This window comes from Oncorhynchus masou, chromosome 9 (assembly GCF_036934945.1).
Source record: "Oncorhynchus masou masou isolate Uvic2021 chromosome 9, UVic_Omas_1.1, whole genome shotgun sequence".
Lineage (NCBI taxonomy): Eukaryota > Metazoa > Chordata > Actinopteri > Salmoniformes > Salmonidae > Oncorhynchus > Oncorhynchus masou.
Window position 1 is genome coordinate 79,531,529 of NC_088220.1, and position 24,094 is coordinate 79,555,622.

At 46.2% G+C, this 24,094-nt stretch overlaps 1 protein-coding gene across 1 annotated transcript in view; it reads right to left on the reverse strand.

The window, feature by feature from the left end:
- Positions 1-1,918: 1,918 nt before the first annotated feature.
- Positions 1,919-24,094, reverse strand: part of LOC135546656 (metabotropic glutamate receptor 5-like) — a 130,267-nt gene continuing 108,091 nt past the window's right edge. Inside the window, exons 14-17 of the mRNA XM_064975254.1 lie at positions 22,909-23,067; positions 20,612-20,920; positions 17,517-17,683; positions 1,919-8,817 (exon numbers count right to left, since the gene is read on the reverse strand). Of these exons, the coding sequence (XP_064831326.1) occupies positions 7,740-8,817; positions 17,517-17,683; positions 20,612-20,920; positions 22,909-23,067 (1,713 nt within the window). The 3' untranslated portion in view covers positions 1,919-7,739. The remainder of the gene's footprint in view (positions 8,818-17,516; positions 17,684-20,611; positions 20,921-22,908; positions 23,068-24,094) is intronic.

Sequence of the window (24,094 nt, forward strand, 5' to 3'; positions counted from 1 at the left end):
CATGTCGTGTATAAGACATATAAAAACATCCCACATTCAATTCAGCAGCTTCAACATTCATACAAACATAGGGTTGACAATATCTCAGATATCTAGAACAGCTCTCTGTGACTCACATATTTGAACGAATCTCCAGTTTCTCTATGTTTTACACAGTAAACATGGTTTGGGGTAAGTTAATCCGAACAGTGTTAACATAGAGCAGACAGAAATACTAACTTCACAGAGTCTTGATATTTATTTATTTAAACATTTTTACCTTAATTTAACTAGGCAAGTCAGTTAAGAACAAATTCTTATTTTCAATGACGGCCTAGGAACAGTTGGTTAACTGCCTTGTTCAGGGGCAGAACAACAGATATTTACCTTGTCAGCTCAGGGATTCGATCTTGCAACCTTTTGGTCACTAGTCCAACGCTCTAAACACTAGGCTACCTGCCGCCCCATGACAGAGTCTCGAAATGCCATGCAAATCTCCCAATCATTGTATGATTTGAGCAACTAAGACGTGAGTATCACAAGTTAGGACACAGCCCTGTAGGAGGAGAATGTGTGTTCAGGCTGTGTCACTGTCGAAATCTCCAACCCTGTAGAACGAGCTGTGTTCTGTCTGTCTCCCTGTCGAAATCTCCAACCCTGTAGAAAGAGCTGTGTTCTGTCTGTCTCCCTGTGGAAATCTCCAACCCTGTAGAACGAGCTGTGTTCTGTCTGTCTCCCTGTGGAAATCTCCAACCCTGTAGAAAGAGCTGTGTTCTGTCTGTCTCACTGTCGAAATCTCCAACCCTGTAGAAAGAGCTGTGTTCTGTCTGTCTCCCTGTGGAAATCTCCAACCCTGTAGAACGAGCTGTGTTCTGTCTGTCTCCCTGTGGAAATCTCCAACCCTGTAGAACGAGCTGTGTTCTGTCTGTCTCCCTGTGGAAATCTCCAACCCTGTAGAAAGAGCTGTGTTCTGTCTGTCTCCCTGTGGAAATCTCCAACCCTAGCTGATGTGTACCATTTTACATTCACAAATATGAGCTCAGGTCAGTTTTTCACAGATCAGTTTAGCATTTCTAGGGTTGATCTTAATGTTGTTTATAGGAATCAGCCTTATAAATAACAGAATGGAATATGAGGAGTTACTGTGAATCCTGTGTTTCTGCCAAGTGCTGAGTCAAGCTGCTGCTACTGCCACACACACACACACACACACGCACACACACACACACACACACACACACACACGCGCACACACACACGCGCACACACACACACAGACACACACACGCACACACACACGCACACACACACAGACACACACACACGCGCACACACACACGCGCACACACACACTCAGACACACACACGCACACACACACGCACACACACACACAGACACACACGCACGCGCGCACACGCGCGCACACGCACGCGCACGCGCACACACCGACACACACACGCACACACACACACACACACACACACACACACACACACACACACAGACACACGCACACGCGCACGCGCGCACACACACACACACACACGCACACAGAACAAGCTGCATCAATACTGTGTTATCTCAACATAAACACAGGTAAATTACTCTCCATAGCCACAACAAAGCTATCTCTATCTCAACATTGTTTAAAGGTCATTAGTCAATGGCCCTGTTCTGTGATGAATGGTTTCTTAGAGAGTTGTAGGTGAAGGGAGAGGTGTGTATAGCTGTGATAGGACACTGGGGTACTCCAGACTACGGGACTTGTACCCAGTACAGATGTGTGTCATGTATGGGTAGTATTGCTTAAGGTTTGAAAATCTGGAATATATTTATATAGAAAATATCCAAAACAATAAAAACAGTTTACTTTTACGAAACCACCCAACATGTTACCCTCCCTCCCAAGCCCTCACACCCTTTGGCACGATAATATTTTTTTAATGTATTTCTGTATTTTTGACATTTGACATTTGAATAGTAACCTACACTCTCACATTCAATGTAACACCATTTTTTTTGTCATATTGGTACTGTATATGTCACAACATAATCATAATTTGAAAAACATTTATTTTTGTAAATCTTTTTTTTTTTTTTTACCTTTTTGATATGTAAATGTAAATATAATTTTAGGATCTGTCATTGCATGCCCTTGTTATGTACAGAACCAGTATGTCTGAGAGAAGCTGTTCTCTCTACTGGCCCGTGTCTAAGTGAACAATGGTACCAAGTCACAGGTAGACGTTTATTGTCATGAATCTTGCCCTGGAGGCAGAAGTGAGAGATTTGTGCTCGATGGGCCAGTCAAAATGGGAAACAAAAATAAAGAAGAGCTTTTTGGTCATAATTTAAAGATTACACGTTAGGCTTAATAGTCTGGTCAAGGTTAGGTTGAGGTTTCTAAATCAGCTTTTATGACTTTGTGGCTGGCAGGTTAGTGTTTTTCGTTATGACTCTTGTTCTGGAGGCAGCTCTGCGGCGTGGTCACTAGCTGGCACAGACACAGTCATCAAATCTCATTTTAAACCTACATTTGCAGCTGGCATATATAAGGGGAAATCACGTATTTCTGACTCCAGGACAAATAAATACCAACCTGCTACAAAGTCACACACATTGTTATACCAGAAGTGGATCTGTTTCTGCAAAATTCCTCTGGATCTCACAAATATTCTCATTCTGGCCCACCTAGCTCTAGAGCCAGAGGGGATACACAGCGCTAAATCAGTGTGCCGTAACATCTACAAGCCCTTCTGACAGCATGAAGCAAACATGACTTCAGACATCAGTCTTAGACAGGGGGCTGGGTGCAATGAGTGTGTGTTGGTGCGCAGACTGCCGTGCAGCTCCCCTGAGACCGCCGTGCAGCTCCCCTGAGACTGCCGTGCAGCTCCCCTGAGACTGCCACTCAGAAGAAATATCAGCCCACAGAGAGTAGCACGAGGTTGAACTTTACTCAACTTTCTAGAGCAGTGGTCACCAACCGGTCGATCAAGATTGACTGGTCGATCTCCAAGGCATTCCTAGTCGATCACCAAACATTTCTGTAAAAAACCCAATGATAAAGCCTTGTGTTCCTATATTTTTGAGGCGATAGGTGCACCCGATTCAGCTGCCCTGAGTGCTGGGTAGACAAACTGTTGCCATTTGAACCATTTAATGTGTCTGAGGTACAAACGTTTTCTTCCCAGCAGGCCCAGAGAGGAAATCAAATGCACTATAGGTCTACCGCTGGCCAATCAGATTGCTCAGAAGACTGAGTCTGCAGTAATGTAGCAGGCATAAAGAAAGCTACTGAAAAGTTGATACTGTGAGATTTCAAAACGTTTAAAACCCTGACTAGAGAGAGACGGTCAACGAATACAGCAAAGAGCTGCTGTTTTTATGAGTTCATGTTTAAGTTCTTACTCAGCACTGTCAACACTTTTATAAGACATAAAATGCACATTCTTCCTATTTCCACTCAGTGCTACAACAAGCACTGCAGCAGTAATGAATGAGGTGGAAATTGTGTCTACAGGCTTGTGTTGTTATTATTATTATTAGTGGCTTGGGTCTTTTTTAAATGTCATGGAATATTTCACTTTCTCTGTTCATAGGAGTGACAACATGAATTTGTGCATGAGGCAGAAATAATGCGGTGCGACTCGAGTTTCGCCATCAGCTGGAAGACGGTGTCCCTTTTTGGTCAGTGTCAGTGGAGGAAAGGGAGAGAGGAAGGATGTTGAGAGATGGACCCTCAGTCTGCTGCTCTCTCCCTCCTCTGAGACTGACCATCAGATGGAGGCACCATCAGCCCAGTAAAATAGAAAATAAAAAGCGAATTATTTAAATTAATGCTCACTTAGTTGTGTCTCACAAGTAATACAACAACGGACCTATTACCGGTGTGATCATACAGTCTAGCCCCAATTTTGAAATATAATTTTAAAAAATGTCCCGAACAACAATGCATTGGCAGGTAAATTCAAGCAAAGCCAATATGTGGTGATAATGTATTGGGCCTATAGTTTATAGCACAAACCTCATTGCTTCAGAACTGTTTTTAATTGGTTAATGTTGCATAGGGTTACGTTTTTTAAGTCATGTTAATAAAAAATCAGAGTGGTCGATCTCAGCTTGCATTTTGACTCAGAAAGTGATCTTGACTCAGATAAGGTTAGTGACCACTGTTCCAGAGTTTTCCCTGTTAACACTGTCAATGTTTTCCTTTACTGTGGCAATTGTGATTGAATCAAGGCAATATTAGCCACTTGCAATGCAACATACTGAAACAAAACAAGCTATGAAAGAGATGTTGTTGGCAGAACACGTCGAAGTAGGATTCTATTGACACGCACTACTCAACCTGTACTCTACAGTCATTCAACAAAGTCTGCTGCTTCAGTGTCTGCTTCAGTGTCTGCTTCAGTGTCTGCTTCAGTGTCTGCTTCAGTGTCTGCTTCAGTGTCTGCTTCAGTGTCTGCTTCAGTGTCTTTAGATATTTTTGTCAGATGTTACTATGGAATACTGAAGTATAATTACAAGCATTTCATAAGTGTCAAAGGCTTTTATTGACAATTACGTGAAGTTGATGCAAAGAGTCAATATTTGCAGTGTTGATCCTTCTTTTTCAAGACCTCTACAATCCTCCCTGGCATGCTGTCAATTAACTTCTGGTCCACATCCTGACTGATGGCAGCCCATTCTTGCAAAATGCTTGGAGTTTGTCAGAATTTGTGGGGTTTTGTTTGTCCACCCGCCTCTTGAGGATTGACCACAAGTTCTCAATGGGATTAATACGGTCTGGTGAGTTTCCTGGCTATGGACCCAAAATATAAATGTTTTGTTCCCCAAGCCACTTAGTTATCACTTTCGCCTTGTGGCAAGGTGTTCCATCATGCTGGAAAAGCCATTGTTCACCACCAAACTGTTCCTGGATGGTTGGGAGAAGTTGCTCTCAGAGGATGTGTTGGTACCATTCTTTATTCATGGCTGTGTTCTTAGGCAAAATTGTGAGTGAGCCCACTCCCTTGGCTGAGAAGCAACCCCACACATGAATGGTCTCAGGATGCTTTACTGTTGGTATGACAGGACTGATGGTAGCGCTCACCTTGTCTTCTCTGGACAAGCTTTTTTCCGGATGCCCCAAACAATCGGAAAGGGGATTCATCAGAGAAAATGACTTTACCCCAGTCCTCATCAGTCCAATCCCTGTACCTTTTGTAGAATATCAGTCTGTCCCTGATGTTTCTCCTGGAGAGAAGTGTCTTCTTTGCTGCCCTTCTTAACACCAGGCCATCCTCCAAAAGTCTTTGCCTCACTGTGCGTGCAGATGCACTCACACCTCCCTGCTGCCATTCCTGAGCGAGCTCTGTACTGGTGGTGCCCCGATCCCGCAGCTGAATCAACTGTAGGAGACGGTCCTGGCACTTGCTGGACTTTCTTGGGCGCCCTGAAGCCTTCTTCACAACAATTGAACCGCTCTCCTTCAAGTTCTTGATGATCCGATAAATTGTTGATTTAGATGCAATGGCACATGTTTCCTTGCAGGTACCATGTTTGACAGAGGAAGAACATTCGGCCTCCAGCCTTGTCCTCGTCAACACTCACACCTGTGTTAACAAGAGAATCACTGACAGGATGTCAGCTGGTCTTTTTGTGGCAGAGCTGAAATCCAGTGGAAATATTTTTGGGGGATTCAATTCATTTGCATGGCAAAGAGGGACTTTGCCATTAATTGCAATTCATCTTATCACCCTTCATGACATTCTGGAGTATATGCAAATTGCCATCATACAAACTGAGGCAGCAGACTTTGTGAAAATTAATATTTGTATCATTCTCAAAACCTTTGGCCACAACTGTACACAGACCAGTGTGTCATAACTAATCAGAGCTGCAGTAGGTCGATATGCAAATAGACCATTGCCATATATGGTTCTGTGCCATTTACATTGAACTGGACTGTGTTTACAGCATGTACAGCATGAGTGGTGGTGAGTAGGTGAGCTTGTTGAGATCAAAGTGAGAGAGACATGTAGTCACACGTGCACATTTTGTTCATATTATTTGCTAGTTAGTGAGTTATTAGGTTCTAGATCATTTTTAGACAGCAGCAGGGGAGTGATTGAGCACAAATCATGTACATTTCTAGACATCTAAAGAGCCTTGTTTTGTCTTAAAGGGGCAGTGTTGTATTTTGAGACAGGCTTGAATAATCTAAGTAGCCAATAGGGAGAGGGAAGCATAATTTGTCTGATTCTCTGTAAGAATAGTATGGGAATAATAATGCATTTTATTTTGTGAAGTGGTTTCTTGCATCAAACAACTCAACAACATATTGTAGCCTACTTGGCCACTGTGAAAACTGTCATTTAAACAGTAAACGCCGGCTGGAAGTTTTACAGAATTTTAACAATGTTCAAGTTTGCGCTCAGCAGACCAGAAATTTGCTCAGCGCCTACATGTTTTTGAGGGAACATTGCCTGCATGTCTAGTTCACTTTAGTTTGATTGATTGATTTTACTACTTGAATCAGGATAGTTTTCTAGCACGTTACTGACTACTGTATAACTGTTCAATACTGGTTAGTTTAGTAGAATGTCTCCTCAGAATCACAGACACTGAGGTGTGGAATGTTTGGTCCCAAAGCTTCAGGAATCATGTAGAAAATATTATACATTCAAACTTCTGAAGTAAATAATTGTCCAAAAGACCTCAAATATCAAAGAAACACAGAGAGAGAGAGAGTAAGAGAGAGAGAGAGAGAGAGCAAGAAAGAGGGAGAGAGAGAGAGAGAGAGAGAGAGAAAGAGAGAGAAAGAGAGAGAGAAATAGGGAAAGAGAGAGAGAGAGAGAGAAAATCAATACTAAGACAGTTGTTCAGTATTTCATACTATACATGGTATGTATAAACAGAAGCATCTGATATTTGGATTCCATCCAAGATCTTTTTGTATTTACACTTTTCCCCACATCAGCCAATATGTACGTGTTTGTGTGTGTGTGTGTGTGTGTGTGTGTGTGTGTGTGTGTGTGTGTGTGTGTGTGTGTGTGTGTGTGTGTGTGTGTGTGTGTGTGTGTGTGTGTGTGTGTGTGTGTGCGTGCGTGTGCGTGCGTGCGTGCGTGCGTGCGTGCGTGCGTGCGTGTGTGCGTGCGTGCGTGCGTTGGGGCGCCAGTGGCCATAGCTGCTCTGCCCAGCCCTTATAGTTATTCCATGTGTCCATGGCAGCAGCTGGTCAGTCCTGTAAGGTTAGAGGTTCTTAGACACTCAGTAGGTCCACATGTGTCTATGCAGGTGCCCCCTACCACAATAAACATCTCTAATTAGTTGACAGCCGTTTTAGTTTAAGGCCACTACCAAAGGAAAGACCAAACACACCTCTAAGGAGAGACTTACGGCCATACTTTTGAACACCAGAACGTTAAAGTATTTTTTTGTAGTCCTTGTTCTCCCTTTGGATGCCTAAATTATACTTCATTATATTTCATTATACTTTATTATACTTCACCTCGCTGCTAACTGAACACATGTAAACACAAACACTGCAGGTCACCGTCCAATCAAATCACACGATGATGTGTCCTGTTCCTGTCGCTCCATCTCACAGGGCTTTCACCTCTCTGAGGATCTGGCCAATCTTCTCTCGTTCCCCCGCTATCACAAGGCAGCCGTCTCCATTTTCTCCCCCAAGAGACTGTTCTTTCTCTGTCCCCCTCTCCGTCTCTGTCCTTTCACTCTCCTCCTCCTCTCCTCATCTCCTCTCATCCTTCTCTCACAGTGAGGAAGAGCTCTGGCTGTAGTTTCTCAGGGTCAGCATTTCGTATTTGGGCGGAGGGGACGAGGGCGGGGGCAGACACAGGGTGGACTCTGAGACCGGGGAGCCACTGCCCGACCCCAGCGAATCACGGAAGGGCGAGGGCGGGGTCAGATTCATTAGCTCCTCTTCCAGCTCTGCCCTCCTTAAAGGGGACCCCGCCCCCGCAGTGCGATGTCGCACTGGAGATGGGGAGGCCTGAGGGTGAGGCAGGGGGTGAGGGTGAGGCAGGGGGTGAGGCTGAGGGTGAGGGTGAGGGAGACGGTGAGGGGAGTGAGGCAGGGGGTGAGGCTGAGGCTGAGGGTGAGGATGAGGGAGACGGTGAGGGGAGTGAGGCAGGGGGTGAGCGAGGCAGGCGCATCCACCTATGTTGGTCTCTACAGGGGGGATGGGCTGGACGTCAGCGTATGTGGTCATGGTGGGGGGGAGGGGGATCTCCCGGGGGAGGAGGAAGGGGTCTGCATGGTGGGAGGGTGTCAGGGTGTGTGTGTGGGCGTGTGTGTGAGAGTGTGTGTGTGAGTGTGTGGGAGACGGGGAGAGCATCATGCTGTTGAGCTCGCTGATGTTGGCAGTGAAACGGTTAACCACGCAGCTGATCTGATCCATCAGAGAACTGTCACACACATCGCCCCCGCCGACAGAACCCCCGGTCAGGTAGCTTGGTACGCCCATGACAAGTGGCTCATCCCTTAGTCCCGCCCCATGCATGCGCTGGCTGACAGTGCTGATTGGTGAAGGGGTCTGAGGCCGGTAGGTGATTGGGTATCTCTCCTCGGGGTATCTCTCCTCTGCCTCTGTGAGTTCATACAGAGTCTTGTCTGCATCAGAGTGGGAGTGTGGTAGGGAGGGCAAGGGCATATGGGGGAGCAGGTCAGCACCCCCACTGTAGCGCCCCTCTGGGGTCTTGGAGAAGGGCTTGATGACAGCTGTCTGGTTATTCTCCTTCCTCTTGATGTGGAACGACAGGCGCTGCCACAGGTGGTTTCCACGGGAACCGCGCTCCGTCTGGGCCCAAGATACTGACTTTCCATTGGAGCTGTAGAGACAGGAAACAAGGAAGTGAAAACAGGAAATTAAATAAGTGTGTTTCAGCTGGTCCATATCAGTGTAGAAACCATTTTCGCTATTCCTCCCCTCCATCTCCCCTCCATCTCCCCTCCATCTCCCCTCCTCCATCTCCCCTCCATCTCCCCTCCATCTCCCCTCCCCTCCATCTCCCCTCCATCTCCCCTCCATCTCCCCTCCATCTCCCCTCCATCTCCCCTCCCTCCATCTCCCTCCATCTCCCCTCCATCTCCCCTCCATCTCCCCTCCCCTCCATCTCCCCTCCATCTCCCCTCCCCTCCATCTCCCTCCATCTCCCCTCCATCTCCCCTCCATCTCCCCTCCCTTCCATCTCCCCTCCATCTCCCCTCCATCTCCCCTCCATCTCCCCTCCATCTCCCCTCCATCTCCCCTCCCCTCCATCTCCCCTCCATCTCCCCTCCATCTCCCCTCCATCTCCCCTCCATCTCCCCTCCATCTCCCCTCCATCTCATCCTCTTCTCTCTCCCAATTGTCAGGTGAATTAGTGTGATTAATTTATGATGCAGCGTCTGATTAAATCATGCTGCTATGGGAGGACTCATATAACCTCAGCACACAGACAACAGGGGGAGAAAGAGCCGGAAAGAGGAATGTTTCTGACACATTTTAGCAGATGTTCTTTTCTAGAGCGACTTACCGTAGTGCGTGCATACATTTTCCATACATTTTCCATACATTTTCCATACATTTTCCATACATTTTCCATACATTTTCCATACATTTTCCATACATTTTCTCATACTGGTCCCTCGTGAGAATCAGACCCACAATCTTTGCGTTGCAAATGCCAACTGAGCCACATGGGACCACATCTTATACTGGTCTGGTTGTAGTCTTGGCAAACGAGACCATAACCAGCTGACTGAAGAGGCGGTCTTTTTCTCTTTTCCTTTTGACTTGGTCACATGGTTGTTCCATTAGAGATGGAGAGCTTGGTCACGTGGTTGTCCCATTAGAGATGGAGAGCTTGGTCACATGGTTGTTCCATTAGAGATGGAGAGCTTGGTCACGTGGTTGTCCCATTAGAGATGGAGAGCTTGGTCACATGGTTGTTCCATTAGAGATGGAGAGCTTGGTCACGTGGTTGTCCCATTAGAGATGGAGAGCTTGGTCACATGGTTGTTCCATTAGAGATGGAGAGCTTGGTCACGTGGTTGTCCCATTAGAGATGGAGAGCTTGGTCACATGGTTGTTCCATTAAAGATGGAGAGCTTGGTCACATGGTTGTTCCATTAAAGATGGAGAGCTTGGTCACATGGTTGTCCCATTAGAGATGGAGAGCTTGGTCACATGGTTGTCCCATTAGAGATGGAGAGCTTGGTCACATGGTTGTCCCATTAGAGATGGAGAGCTTGGTCACATGGTTGTCCCATTAGAGATGGAGAGCTTGGTCACATGGTTGTCCCATTAGAGATGGAGAGCTTGGTCACATGGTTGTCCCATTAGAGATGGAGAGCTTGGTCACGTGGTTGTCCCATTAGAGATGGAGAGCTTGGTCACATGGTTGTCCCATTAGAGATGGAGAGCTTGGTCACGTGGTTGTCCCATTAGAGATGGAGAGCTTGGTCACATGGTTGTTCCATTAGAGATGGAGAGCTTGGTCACGTGGTTGTCCCATTAGAGATGGTCACATTAGAGATGGAGAGCTTGTCCCATTAGAGATGGAGAGCTTGGTCACATGGTTGTTCCATTAGAGATGGAGAGCTTGGTCACGTGGTTGTTCCATTAGAAATGGAGAGCTTGGTCACATGGTTGTCCCATTAGAGATGGAGAGCTTGGTCATGTGGTTGTTCCATTAGAGATAGAGAGCTTGGTCACATGGTTGTCCCATTAGAGATGGAGAGCTTGGTCACATGGTTGTTCCATTAAAGATGGAGAGCTTGGTCACATGGTTGTCCCATTAGAGATGGAGAGCTTGGTCACATGGTTGTTCCATTAGAGATGGAGAGCTTGGTCACATGGTTGTTCCATTAGAGATGGAGAGCTTGGTCACGTGGTTGTTCCATTAGAGATGGAGAGCTTGGTCACATGGTTGTCCCATTAGAGATGGAGAGCTTAATCACGTGGTTGTTCCATTAGAGATGGAGAGCTTGGTCACATGGTTGTTCCATTAGAGATGGAGAGCTTGATCACGTGGTTGTCCCATTAGAGATGGAGAGCTTGGTCAAGTGGTTGTCCCATTAGAGATGGAGAGCTTGGTCACATGGTTGTTCCATTAGAGATGGAGAGCTTGGTCACGTGGTTGTTTCATTAGAAATGGAGAGCTTGGTCACGTGGTTGTTCCATTAGAGATGGAGAGCTTGGTCATGTGGTTGTTCCATTAGAAATGGAGAGCATGGTGTGACGACCCTCCCACTCTGTCTGCCGTATTCTGTCTTTGTTCTTGTTTCCTTATTAGGATGCCGGTGGGTGGAGTTGGGGAGGGTCGTCAGCTACATGGGAAACACCTGGGCCAGGTGTGTCCCAGGATAAATAGACCTCTTCCACATTCATGGAGGAGACTCTCTCCATGCAGACACCTTTGTAGATTGTGTTGTGGTTCTTGGTGGCCTTTTGTTTGTTTGCATTGGCACCTTTCAACACACTGCATTATCGCATTCATGCATGCAAAACACTCACTTACATTACTGATTACACACACCTTTGTATATTTTCCTTAATTGCTTTAGTTAATAAATATATATTTTGTTACTCCTTGTCTCCACCTTGTCTCCACGTTGTCTCCCTTTGTTACGGGCTTTGAGCCGGTTCGTGACAAGTGGGGGCTCATCCGGGATTTTTGAACTATTGGTTTGGGAGACCGTGAAGGTACGTGTTTGGTTTGCATATTTTGTTTGAGTTTGATAGGCCCAGTATTGGTTGCCTTTGTTGTTTGGTTTGTGTGCTGTGTTGGAGAGAGTATAATGGTTAGTTTCCAGGCCCTGCCTAGCCTGAACTCTTGTTCTACTTTCTGTTGGGACGTCAGTCTGAGGTGAGTAATCTGCTGTGTACCTCAGTGAGAGATCTGGGTAGGGTAGTGGAACTTGCTATCTGGAGCTATAGCCTTTTTCCCCTGATAGGTTTAGCGACGTGTTTCATTTTTTGGAATATGTTGGGCATGGTTAATGTTTTTTATTTTTGTGTGGTGTCTGTGAACTGAGCAGTTGTCTCGGGGGCACATCCGTGGCTTGGTGGAATTTGCCAGCATGCTGGGGAGTTCTATTTCCTTGCCAGCGGGCTACAGTGCGTAAATTCCCACCGCAAATCTGCACGAAGACTAGGGTTGAGTTATTGTAGGTTTTGGGGAAGCTCAGTATCTCATCTCTCTTCTGTGGTGCTCAGGGTGATTGTCAATTCTCGGGTTGTGGTCTGGTGTGCTCAGCAGAAGGGAAGAGCAAGAATTTTTTTTTGGTGTGATTATGGCGTCTTATGTAGATAAGTTCATTTGCTCTCCATCAGAGGAATTGTTCGATTTAGGTACTAAAGAACAGCTGTTAAAGGTCGTGGAACACTACAAGGTTGAGATTACTGATAAACGTCTAAAGAATTCTATTAGGTTGATATTGAAGGCCAATCTGATGGAGAGTGGTATTCTTGAAGTTATCACCGGGCCAGCCTCTGCTGAGGATTTGTCGTCTCCCCATAACGTTACAATGGCCATTCCATCGGTTAGTCCTAGTAGCCTTCTTTTTGAACAGCAGAAAGAACTGCTTCTGTTACAGCTGGAGCATGATCGTGAGAAGAGAGCGCATGATCGGCAGCATGATCGGGAGAAGCTAGAGCATGATCGTGTAAAATATGAAAAGGAATTGGCATTTAAACAAGATATGGAGCGTGCTAAAATCAAGTTGCAACAAGAACGTATAGAGTTGGTTAGGGAAGGAAAGATCTCAGGCGAGAGTTTGTTTTGGGAAGGTGACCCAGATTCACCTAGGGGTAGTTCCGCTTTTGGTCGTGCCCCAGAGACATTTGATATTGTTGGGAACTTACGGTTATTGCCTCGGATTAATGAAAGGGACCCGAGACATTCTTTTCGTTGTTTGAGCGGGTTGCTGACGCTAGGAGTTGGCCTGATTCTGACCGCACTTTAATGTTGCAGTGTGTGCTGACTGGTAAAGCGCAGGAAGCATATTCAGCTCTTAGTGTACACGACAGTGCCAGTTATGATAAAGTTAAAACAGCTGTGTTACAGATTTATGAATTGGTCCCTGAGGCTTACCGCCAACGATTTAGAACTTTAAAAAGGAATGATAACCAGACTCATGTTGAGTTTGCGCGACAGTTATCTTTACAGTTTAATCGCTGGTGTTCCGCCTCTGCAGTGGTGACTTTCCAAGGGCTGTGTGATCTGATTATGTTAGAGCAATTTAAGGACACAATTCCTGATCGTATTTCCACGTATATTAATGAACAGAAAGTAAAGAATGTTGCTGAAGCTGCGGTTTTGGCGGACGGGTATGTGTTGACTCACAAAAGTGTCTTTGCAGGGCCCCGTATTCGGAAAGAGTGGGGGCGTTCGGATAGATTTGGGCTTCGCTCACCAAGATACTTTGCTTCTCGGGCAGAGTTCTATTCAACTAGGGTTGAACCTGACTCCCATGGTAAAGCTGATTTTGGGCAGGAGTGTCACTACTGTCAAGGTTCAGGTCATTGGAAAAACGAATGTCCACTTCTCAGGTCAAAGGGTGCTTACGCTAAATCTAAGCCTACTGCGTTAGCTGCACCTGTTCCACATCAGTTCATTCATGACTCATTTCCTCAGGCCCAGGAGAATGTGAAAGTCCATATTGATCCAGACTATTTACCTTTCATTACGGAAGGTTTTGTGTCTGTTAGGAAGTAAAGACCTAGTGCCAGTGAAGATCCTGAGAGACACAGGTGCCTCTGAATCATTTGTGTTGGAGTCTGTGTTACCCTTTTCTGCTAAGACTGATTCGGGGAATAGTGTTCTAATTAGGGGAATAGGTTTGAACACTCTGTCAGTTCCATTGCATAAACTGATGTTGGATTGTGGGCTGGTGAAGGGTGAAGTTGTTGTGGGTGTGCGTCCTTCGTTGCCTATTGAGGGTATCGATGTTATCCTTGGGAATAACTTGGCTGGTGAGCGTGTATGGCCTGTCGTGTGTCCATCTCTAGTGGTTTCCACTAAGCCGTCATTTGTTGGGATTCCTGATGAGTGTACAGAGTTTCCCAGAGGTGTTCTCTGCGTGTGCAGTGACACGTTCTATGAGCCGTGGCGAACTGGTCACTGCGCCGACTAATGATAATAATACAAAGTATGTCACTGGTTTCCCTGTTATCCCGTTATCTGTAACCCGCTCAGATCTAATCAATGCGCAACGGGATGACCCCATGTTGGAAGAGTTGCGTGATCAAATTGTGCCTATAGAACAGTTGGGAGATGTCGCCCATGGCTATTTTCTCCAAGAGGATGTCCTGATGAGAAAGTGGGTGTCTCATGATAGTGTTTTTCTGGGGGAGGCAATTAGTCAGGTTGTTGTACCAGTTAAGCTTTGTGAGTTGGTGTTGGAAACTTCTCACAGCGACGTTGCTGGACATATGGGGGTGAGGAAAACCTACAATCGCATATTAAGACATTTCTTTTGGCCTAGATTAAAGAGAGAGTCTCCCGAGCCTCCTCAGTCCCTGTTATCGTATGTGTGTGATTTTCGGCGACGGCTGTACGCCGCTTGGTGAAATGGCTAAAGAGAAGTTGTCATCTTCACAGGAGAGGATGAAGGGCATATTTGATCGCCGAACTGAGCCTCGTCACTTTAGTCCAGGTGACCAGTCTTGCTCTGCTGCCAATTGTTGGTTCTCCTTTTCAAGCCAAGTTTCAAGATCCATATACAGTGGTGCGCCAGTACACTGAGCAAAATTATCTAGTTGCCACTCCAGAACAGAGGAAAGCACACCAGCTGTGCCATGTAAATCTGTTAAAACCCTATTATGCACGTTCCTCTGAGACTGAACAGTGGGATTCTACAGAGGACGGTAAACCTGTTCTTTTGGCTGATACCGTTGTTTCCTTGGGTTCTTGTCGTGCTTGATCTGTGCATGAGGAGGAAGATGTTCCTGGTCCCGACGATTGTATATTGCAGGGTAGATTAAAAAATTCAGAAACACTGGATATTTTAGACAGTCTTCTCACTCACCTACCTGTTGATGGGCAGAAAGAGATGGTTGGTCTGATTCAGAGATTTCCAGGTTTGTTTTCTGATACACCTACACGTACAAACTTAATAGAACATGATATTGACATTGGAGGTGCTGACCCCATTCGTCAGCGGTTCTATAGAGTTTCTTCAGAGAAACTACGTTGTCTGGATGCTGAGGTCAAGTACACGCTGGAGAGTAAGATAGCAGAGCCTTCTTTCTTCAATTGGGCTTCTCCCTGTATCTTGGTCAGTAAACCGGATGGAACAAACCGTTTTTGTACGGACTACCGTAAGGTAAACAGTGTCACAAAGCCAGATTCATTTCCTCTTCAGTCCATTGTTTCATATTGTCATGTACTCTCTGTCCTGTCTGCTCCCTCCTGGTCTTGTTTTCTTTCCTCTTAAATGTTGCTTCCTGTGCGAGGGTAGCTGAGGTCTGGGGAGGAGGTTGGCTGGGGCAAATTGTAGGCGTGAACACGTAAACCCTTGTCAATTTGGGACGCGGGAGGCAATTTGGGACGTGGGAGGCTGTGTCAATTTGGGACGCGGGAGGCTGTGTCAATTTGGGACGAGGGACGCGGGAGGCTGTGTCAATTTGGGGCTGTGTCAATTTGGGACGCGGGAGGCTGTGTCAATTTGGGACGCGGAGGCTGTGTCAATTTGGGACGAGGCTGTCAATTTGGGACGCGGGAGGCTGTGTCAATTTGGGACGCGGGGAGGGGAGGCTTGTCAATTTGGGACGCGGGAGGCTGGGACGCGGGAGGCTGTGTCAATTTGGGACGCGGGAGGCTGTGTCAATTTGGGACGCGGGAGGCTGTGTCAATTTGGGACGCGGGAGGCTGTGTCAATTTGGGACGCGGGAGGCTGTGTCAATCAATTTGGGACGCGGGAGGCTGTGTCAATTTGGGACGCGGGAGGCCGTGTCAATGGTATGTTCGGGGGCTGTTGTCAATTTGGGACGGTTTCAATTTGGGACGCGGGAGGCTGGGGGGCGGGGAATGTGACGCGGGAGGCCCTCCCACTCTGTCTGCCGTATTCTGTCTTTGTTCTTGTTTCCTTATTAGGATGCCGGTGGGTGGAGTTGTTCCGGGGTCCTTGTTGGTCCCCGGTTTTATGGGGGGAATGTGACGTCCCACTCTGTCTGCCGTATTCTGTCTTTGTTCTTGTTTCCTTATTAGGATGCCGGTGGGTGGAAACACCTGGGCCAGGTGTGTCCCAGGATAAATAGACCTCTTCCACATTCATGGAGGAGACTCTCTCCATGCAGACACCTTTGTAGATTGTGTTGTGGTTCTTGGTGGCCTTTTGTTTGTTTGCATTGGCACCTTTCAACACCCTGCATTATCACATTCATGCAAAACACTCACTTGCACTACTGATTACTGATTACACACACCATTGTATATTTTCCTTAGTTGCTTTAGTTAATAAATATATATTTTGTTACTCCTTGTCTCCACGTTGTCTCCCTTTGTTACGGGCTTTGAGCCGGTTCGTGACATTGGTCACATGGTTGTCCCATTAGAGATGCAGAGCTTGGTCACATGGTTGTTTCATTAGAGATGGAGAGCTTGGTCACATGGTTGTTTCATTAGAGATGGAGAGCTTGGTCACGTGGTTGTCCCATTAGAGATGGAGAGCTTGGTCACATGGTTGTTCCATTAGAGATGGAGAGCTTGGTCTTTAGCCCGTCCTCTTCCAATTGTTTTTTTATCTTCCTCCATGGTTGTTTCTCTACTGCCCTCTCTCCCCCTTCTCTTGGTCTCTCCCCTTGTTCCCCCTCTCTCTGGTGCCTCCCCCTCTTCCATCTCTCTCTCTTTCTCTACCTCTTCTCTCTGTCCCCCTTCTCTCTCTCATTCCCCTTTCTCTCTCTTCCTCCCCCTCTCTCCATCGCTCTCTGTCCCCCTCTCTCTATCTGTCCCCCCCTCTCTCTCTCCCTCTCTCTATCTGTCCCCCCCTCTCTCTCTCCCCCCTCTCTCTATCTGTCCCCCTCTCTCTCTCTTCCCCCCTCTCTCTCATTCCCCTATCTCTCTCTCCCCTCTCTCTCTCCCCTCTCTCTCTCTGCCTCCCCCTCTCTCCATCTCTCTCTCTTTCTCTACCTTTCTCTCTCTGTCCCCCTTCTCTCTCTCATTCCTCTTTCTCTCTCTTCCTCCCCCTCTCTCCATCGCTCTCTCTCTCCCTCTCTCTCTATCTGTCCCCCCCTCTCTCTCTCCCCACTCTCTCTTTCTCCTGGAAAGTGGTCTGCATAATCATGTATGCGGGTCGGACTCAGGTCAGACAGAGAGAGACAGACTGGGGAAGCATTGACTCAGATGGTCTTCATTGAAATGGCCCGGCACTAAAAAGGCTGTTACTGAAACGGCCTTCAAATGAGATTCACTTAGCGAGCAGTGACCCAGCACCGATCTCTGAGACATTCCTCAGCTAAACCCTACCTCCTGTGTGACCCCAAACAGCCTTTACAGCATCTCTATGTATTCCCTGCCACACACACACACACACACCTACACACCTGAGTGTCTCTCCCGCGGAGCCGCGTCGCCTCCAGAGGTTGGCCAGGCTGGAGGAGCGGCTGGCGGCTGAGGAGGACTTCCCATCGCCCACATGCATGCGTACTACCGTGCTCGTAGTGAAGGCACTGCGCACGTTACGCTCTGGCTTGGCCAGGATGATATACACCTGGAGAGAGAGGGACAGACCGAAGAGCTTCATAACCCTTCATAAGCATAGACTGCAACCTAGGCACTATATAACACTATTATAACCCTTCACAAACCCCTTATAACCAATACCTTTTTGTTAAAGAGCACAGTTTGAAAGATACGGCAAATAGAAACCGAATGGACATCAGAAACAAGTCCTCAAATGGCAGCTTCATTAAATAGTACCCGCAAAACACCGGTCTCAACGTCAACAGTGAAGAGGCGACTCCGTGATGCTGGCCTTCTTGGCAGAGTTTCTCTGTCCAGTGGCTGTGTTCTTTTGCCCATCTTAATATTTTATTTTTATTGCCTGATCTGAGATATGGATTTTTCTTTGCAACTCTGCCTAGAAGGCCAGCATCCCGGATTCGCCTCTTCACTGTTGACGTTGAGACTGGTGTTTCGCTGGTACTATTTAATTAAGCTGCCAGTTGAGGACTTGTGAGGCGTCTGTTTCTCAAACTAGACACTCTAATGTACTTGTCCTCTTGCTCAGTTGTGCACCCCCACTCCTCTTTCTATTCTAGTTAGAGACAGTTTGCGCTGTTCTGTGAAAAGAGTAGTACACAGCGTTGTACGTGACCTTCAGTTTCTTGGCAATTCCTCGCATGGAATAGCCTTCATTTCTCAGAACAAGAATAGACTGACGAGTTTCAGAAAGGTCTTTGTTTCTGGCCATTTTGAGCCTTTAATCGAACCCACAGATACTGATGCTCCAGATACTCAACTAGTCTAAAGCAGGCCAGTTTTTATTTACAGTTTTCAGCTGTGCTAACATAATTGCAAAAGGGTTTTCTAATTTTAAAATGATCAACTTGGATTAGCATTGGAACACAGGAGTGATGGTTGCTGAGACTGGGCCTCTGTATGCCTATGTAGATATTCCATTAAAAACCAGCCGTTTCCAGCTACAATAGTCATTTACAACATTAACAATGTCTACACTGTACTTCTGATCAATTTGATGTTATTTAAATGGACAAAAAATAAGCTTTTCTTTCAAAAACAAGGACATTTCTGAGTGACCCCAAACTTTTGAACGGTAGTGTATGTATATACAGTTGAAGTCGGAAGTTTACATACACCTTAGCCAAATACATTTAAACGCAGTTTCTCACAATTACTGACATTTAATCCTAGTGAAAATTTCCTGTCTTAGGTCAGTTAGGATCACCACTTTATTTTAAGAATGTGAAATGTCAGAATAATAGTAGAGAGAATGATTTATTTCAGCTTTTATTTATTTCATCACATTCCCAGTGGGTTAAAAGTTTACATACACTCAATTAGTATTTGATAGCATTGCCTTGAAATGATTTAACTTGGTTCAAACGTTTCGGGTAGCCTTCCACAAGCATCCCACAATAAGTTGGGTGAATGTTGGCCCATTCCTCCTGACAGAGCTGGTGTAACTGAGTCAGATAGGAGGCCTCTTTGCTTGCACACGCCTTTTCAGTTCTGCCCACAAATTATCTACAGGATTGAGGTCAGGGCTTTGTGATGGCTACTCCAATACCTTGACTTTGTTGTCCTTCAGCCATTTTGCCACAACTTTTGAAGTATGCTTGGGGTCATTGTCCATTTGGAAGACCCATTTGCGACCAAGCTTTAACTTCCTGACTGATGTCTTGAGATGTTGCTTCAATATATCCACATAATTTTTCTCCTCATGATGCCATCTATTTTGTGAAGTTCACCAGTCAGTCCCTCCTGCAGAAAAGCACCCCCACAACATGATGCTGCCACCCCCGTGCTTCACTGTTGGGATGGTGTTCTTCAGCTTGCAAGCCTCGCCCTTTTTCCTCCAAACATAACGATGGTCATTATGGCCTAATAGTTATATTTTTGTTTCATCAGACCAGAGGACAAAAAGTATGATCTTTGTCCCCATGTGCAGTTGCAAACAGTAGTCTGGCTTTTTTATGGAGATTTTGGAGCAGTGGCTTCTTCCTTGCTGAGCGGCCCTTCAGGATATGTCAATATAGGACTCGTTTTACTGTGGATATAGATACTTTTGTACCTGTTTCCTCCAGCATCTGCACAAGGTCCTTTGCTGTTGTTCTGGGATTGATTAGCACTTTTCGCACCAAAGTACGTTAATCTCTAGGAGACAGAACGCATCTCCTTCCTGAGCGGTATGACGGCTGCGTGGTCCCGTGGTGTTTATACTTGCATGCTATTGTTTGTACAGATGAACGTGGTACCGTATTTGGAAATGGTTCCCAAGGATGAACCAGACTTGTGGAGGTGTACAATTTTTTTCTGAGGTCTTGGCTGATTTCTTTTGATTTTCTCATGATATCAAGCAAATATGCACTAAGTTTGAAGGTAGGCCTTGATGATGTCAATTAGCCTATCAGGAGCTTCTAAAGTCATGACATAATTTTCTGGAATTTTCCAAGCTGTTTATAGGCACAGTCAACATAGTGTATGTAAACTTCTGACCCACTGGAACTGTGATACAGTGAATGATAAGTGAAATAATCTGTCTGTAAACAATTGTTGGAAAAATTACATGTGTCATGCACAAAGTAGATGTCCTAACCGACACGCCAAAACTATAGTTTGTTATAAAGAAATTTGTGAAGTGGTTGAAAAACGAGTTTTAATGACACTAACCTAAGTGTATGTAAACTTCCAACTTTAACTGTCTATTTGCAAAAAATATATGTGGGGGATTGGAAATGATGCAGTCAATTACATTGATGGAAGATACAATCTACCAGCAATATTAAAGCTGATCCACCCCCTAAAAATAAATAAATACAATACAAATAAATAACCTTATAACCAAACACAATCTTCCAAAAAACATTACTTTTCAAGGTCCTCAGTCAAACTCCTTTGTTGTTAAAGCTGAAGTTAGTTTGGCTCCACTTTCTGTCTCTAGTGTTGTGTGTCTTACCTTGGGTGCGAACATGCAGCAGAGCGCCACAGTGGCACTGAGGCTGACGCTGAAGCACATGGTGATGATCTTGTAGTTGGAACCGAAGTAGATGGGCACGAAGGCCAGCCAGATGATACAGGTGGTGTACATGGTGAAGGCGATGTACTTGGCCTCGTTGAAGTTGGCCGGGACGTTGCGCGTCTTGAAGGCGTAGAAGGTGCAGCTCAGGATCAGCAGGCCATTGTAACCCAGTGGCGCCACCACGCCCAGGTTGGTGGTGTAACAGATGAGGTTGACCTGCCGGATGCTGGGGTAGTCGTGGATCACCTGCAGGTAGTAAAGCAATCAGTGTGTCACGTTGGAAGGATCGGGAGACAGGCGCAGGAATGCGTAATAATTTTTTTATTTTACCCAAATTACGGCGTGCCATGTAAAGGCACGGGGCGAAGACCAAACAAGCACTATGCAAAAACACAGGGTTGAAACCCAAACAAAAGAGCGAGGAGTACCTCAAATAAATAACACTAGCGCACAATGATTATCACACGAGACCCGTAATCATCTGTGCAATCCACAAGGGCAGGAAAGCCCAAAACACACAGCACAGGTACTCACACGTACCAACTGACATTGTAACAATAACAGCACCATAGTGAATAAAGGGCTGTATAAACTCAGCAAAAAAAGAAACGTCCCTTTTTCAGGACCCTGTCTTTCAAAGATAATTCGTAAATATCAAAATAACTTCACAGTAAAGGGTTTAAACACTGTTTCTCATGCATGTTCAATGAACCATAAACAATTAATGAACATGCACCTGTGGAACGATCATTAAGACACTAACAGCTTACAGACGGTAGGCAATTAAGGTCACAGTTATGAAAACTTAGGACACTAAAGAGGCCTTTCTACTGACTTTGAAAAACACCAAAAGAAAGATGCCCAGGGTCCCTGCTCATCTGTGTGAACGTGCCTTAGGCATGCTGCAAGGAGGCATGAGGACAGCAGATGTGGCCGGGGAAATAAATTGCAATTTCCGAACTGTGAGCCGCCTAAGACAGCGCTACAGGGAGACAAGACGGACAGCTGATCGTCCTCGCAGTGGCAGACCACAGGTACAGGATGGCAACAACAACTGCCAGAGTTACACCAGGAACGCACAATCCCTCCATTTGTGCTTAGACTGTCCGCAACAGGCTGAGAGAGGCTGGACTGAGGGCTTGTAGGCCTGTTGTTAGGCAGATCCTAACAAGACATCACCGGCAACAACGTGCCTATGGCCACAAACCCACCGTCGCTGGACCATACAGGACTGGCAAAAAGTGCTCTTCACTGATAAGTTGCGGTTTCGTCTCACCAGGGGGTGATGGTCGAATTCACGTTTATCGTCGAAGGAATGAGCGTTACACAGAGGCCTGTACTCTGGAACGGGATCGATTTGGAGGTGGAGGGTCCGTCATGGTCTGGGGCGGTGTGTCACAGTATCATCGGACTGAGCTTGTTGTCATTGCAGGCAATCTCAACACTCTGCGTTACAGGGAAGACATCCTCCTACCTCATGTGGTACCCTTCCTGCAGGCTCATCCTGACATGACCCTCCAGCATATCAATGCCACCAGCCATACTGTTCGTTCTGTGTGTGATTTCCTGCAAGACAGGAATGTCAGTGTTCTGCCATTGCCAGCGAAGAGCCCGGATCTCAATCACATTGAGCACGTCTGGGACCTGTTGGATCGGAGGGTGAGGGCGAGGGCCATTCCCCCCAAAAATGTCCGGGAACTTGCAGGTGCCTTGGTGGAAGAGTGGGGTAACATCTCACAGCAAGAATTGGCACATCTGGTGCAGTCCATGAGGAGGAGATGCACTGCAGTACTTAATGCAGCTGGTGGCCACACCAGATACTGACTGTTACTTTGATTTTGACCCCCGCTTTGTTCAGGGACACATTATTCAATTTCAGTTAGTCACATGTTTGTGGAACTTGTTCAGTTTATGTCTCAATTGTTGAATCTTGTTATGTTTTAAACAAATATTTACACGTTAAGTTTACTCCCTTTTTGTTCCCAGTTTGTTACTCCCCTGCTCCAACATAAATGCAGTTCACAGTGAGAGGACGTTTCTTATTTTGCTGAGTTTAAATACAAATACAATTAGTGGGAATAGGGGCCAGGTGTGCGCAATGAAAGTTCCAGAGGGATCTGTGACACAGTGTCAGCATGTATGTACAGTAAACACACACACACCCACACCCACACACACCCACACACACACACACACACACACCCACACACACACACACAGTGGGCACAGCCTACCTGTGGGGGTTCCATGAGGAAGAGAGCCACTATGATGCCCAGCTGCAGCAGGATGAGTAGAGAGGCGATGATGAGCTGGGCGCAGGCAGACATGAACCTGGGCTTCTTTGTACAGATCTTCTTCTTACTGCCAGCCAGGATACGAGCTATACGGTTAGTCTGCAACAACAACACAGCCAGGATACGAGCTATACTGTTAGTCTGCAACAACAACACAGCCAGGATACGAGCTATACTGTTAGTCTGCAACAACAACAACACAGCCAGGATACGAGCTATACGGTTAGTCTGCAACAACAACACAGCCAGGATACGAGCTATACTGTTAGTCTGCAACAACAACACAGCCAGGATACGAGCTATACTGTTAGTCTGCACCAACAACAACACAGCCAGGATACGAGCTATACTGTTAGTCTGCACCAACAACAACACAACCAGGATACGGGCTATACTGTTAGTCTGCAACAATAACATCACAACCAGGATACGGGCTATACGGTTAGTCTGCAACAACAACACAACCAGGATACAAGCTATACGGTTAGTCTGCAACAACAACACAACCAGGATACGGGCGATACGGTTAGTCTGCAACAACAACAACACAACCAGGATACGGGTGATACGGTTAGTCTGCAACAACAACAACACAACCAGGATACAAGCTATACGGTTAGTCTGCAACAACAACACAACCAGGATACGGGCGATACGGTTAGTCTGCAACAACAACAACACAACCAGGATACGGGCGATACGGTTAGTCTGCAACAACAACAACACAACCAGGATACGGGCGATATGGTTAGTCAGCAACAACAACAACAACAACACAACCAGGATACAGGCGATACGGTTAGTCAGCAACAACAACAACACAACCAGGATACAGGCGATACGGTTAGTCTGCAACAACAACACAGCCAGGATACGAGCTATACGGTTAGTCTGCAACAACAACACAGCCAGGATACGAGCTATACTGTTAGTCTGCAACAACAACAACACAACCAGGATACAGGCGATACGGTTAGTCAGCAACAACAACAACAACAACACAGCCAGGATACAGGTGATACGGTTAGTCTGCAACAACAACAACACAGCCAGGATACAGGTGATACGGTTAGTCTGCAACAATAACAACGCAACCAGGATACAGGCGATACGGTTAGTCTGCAAC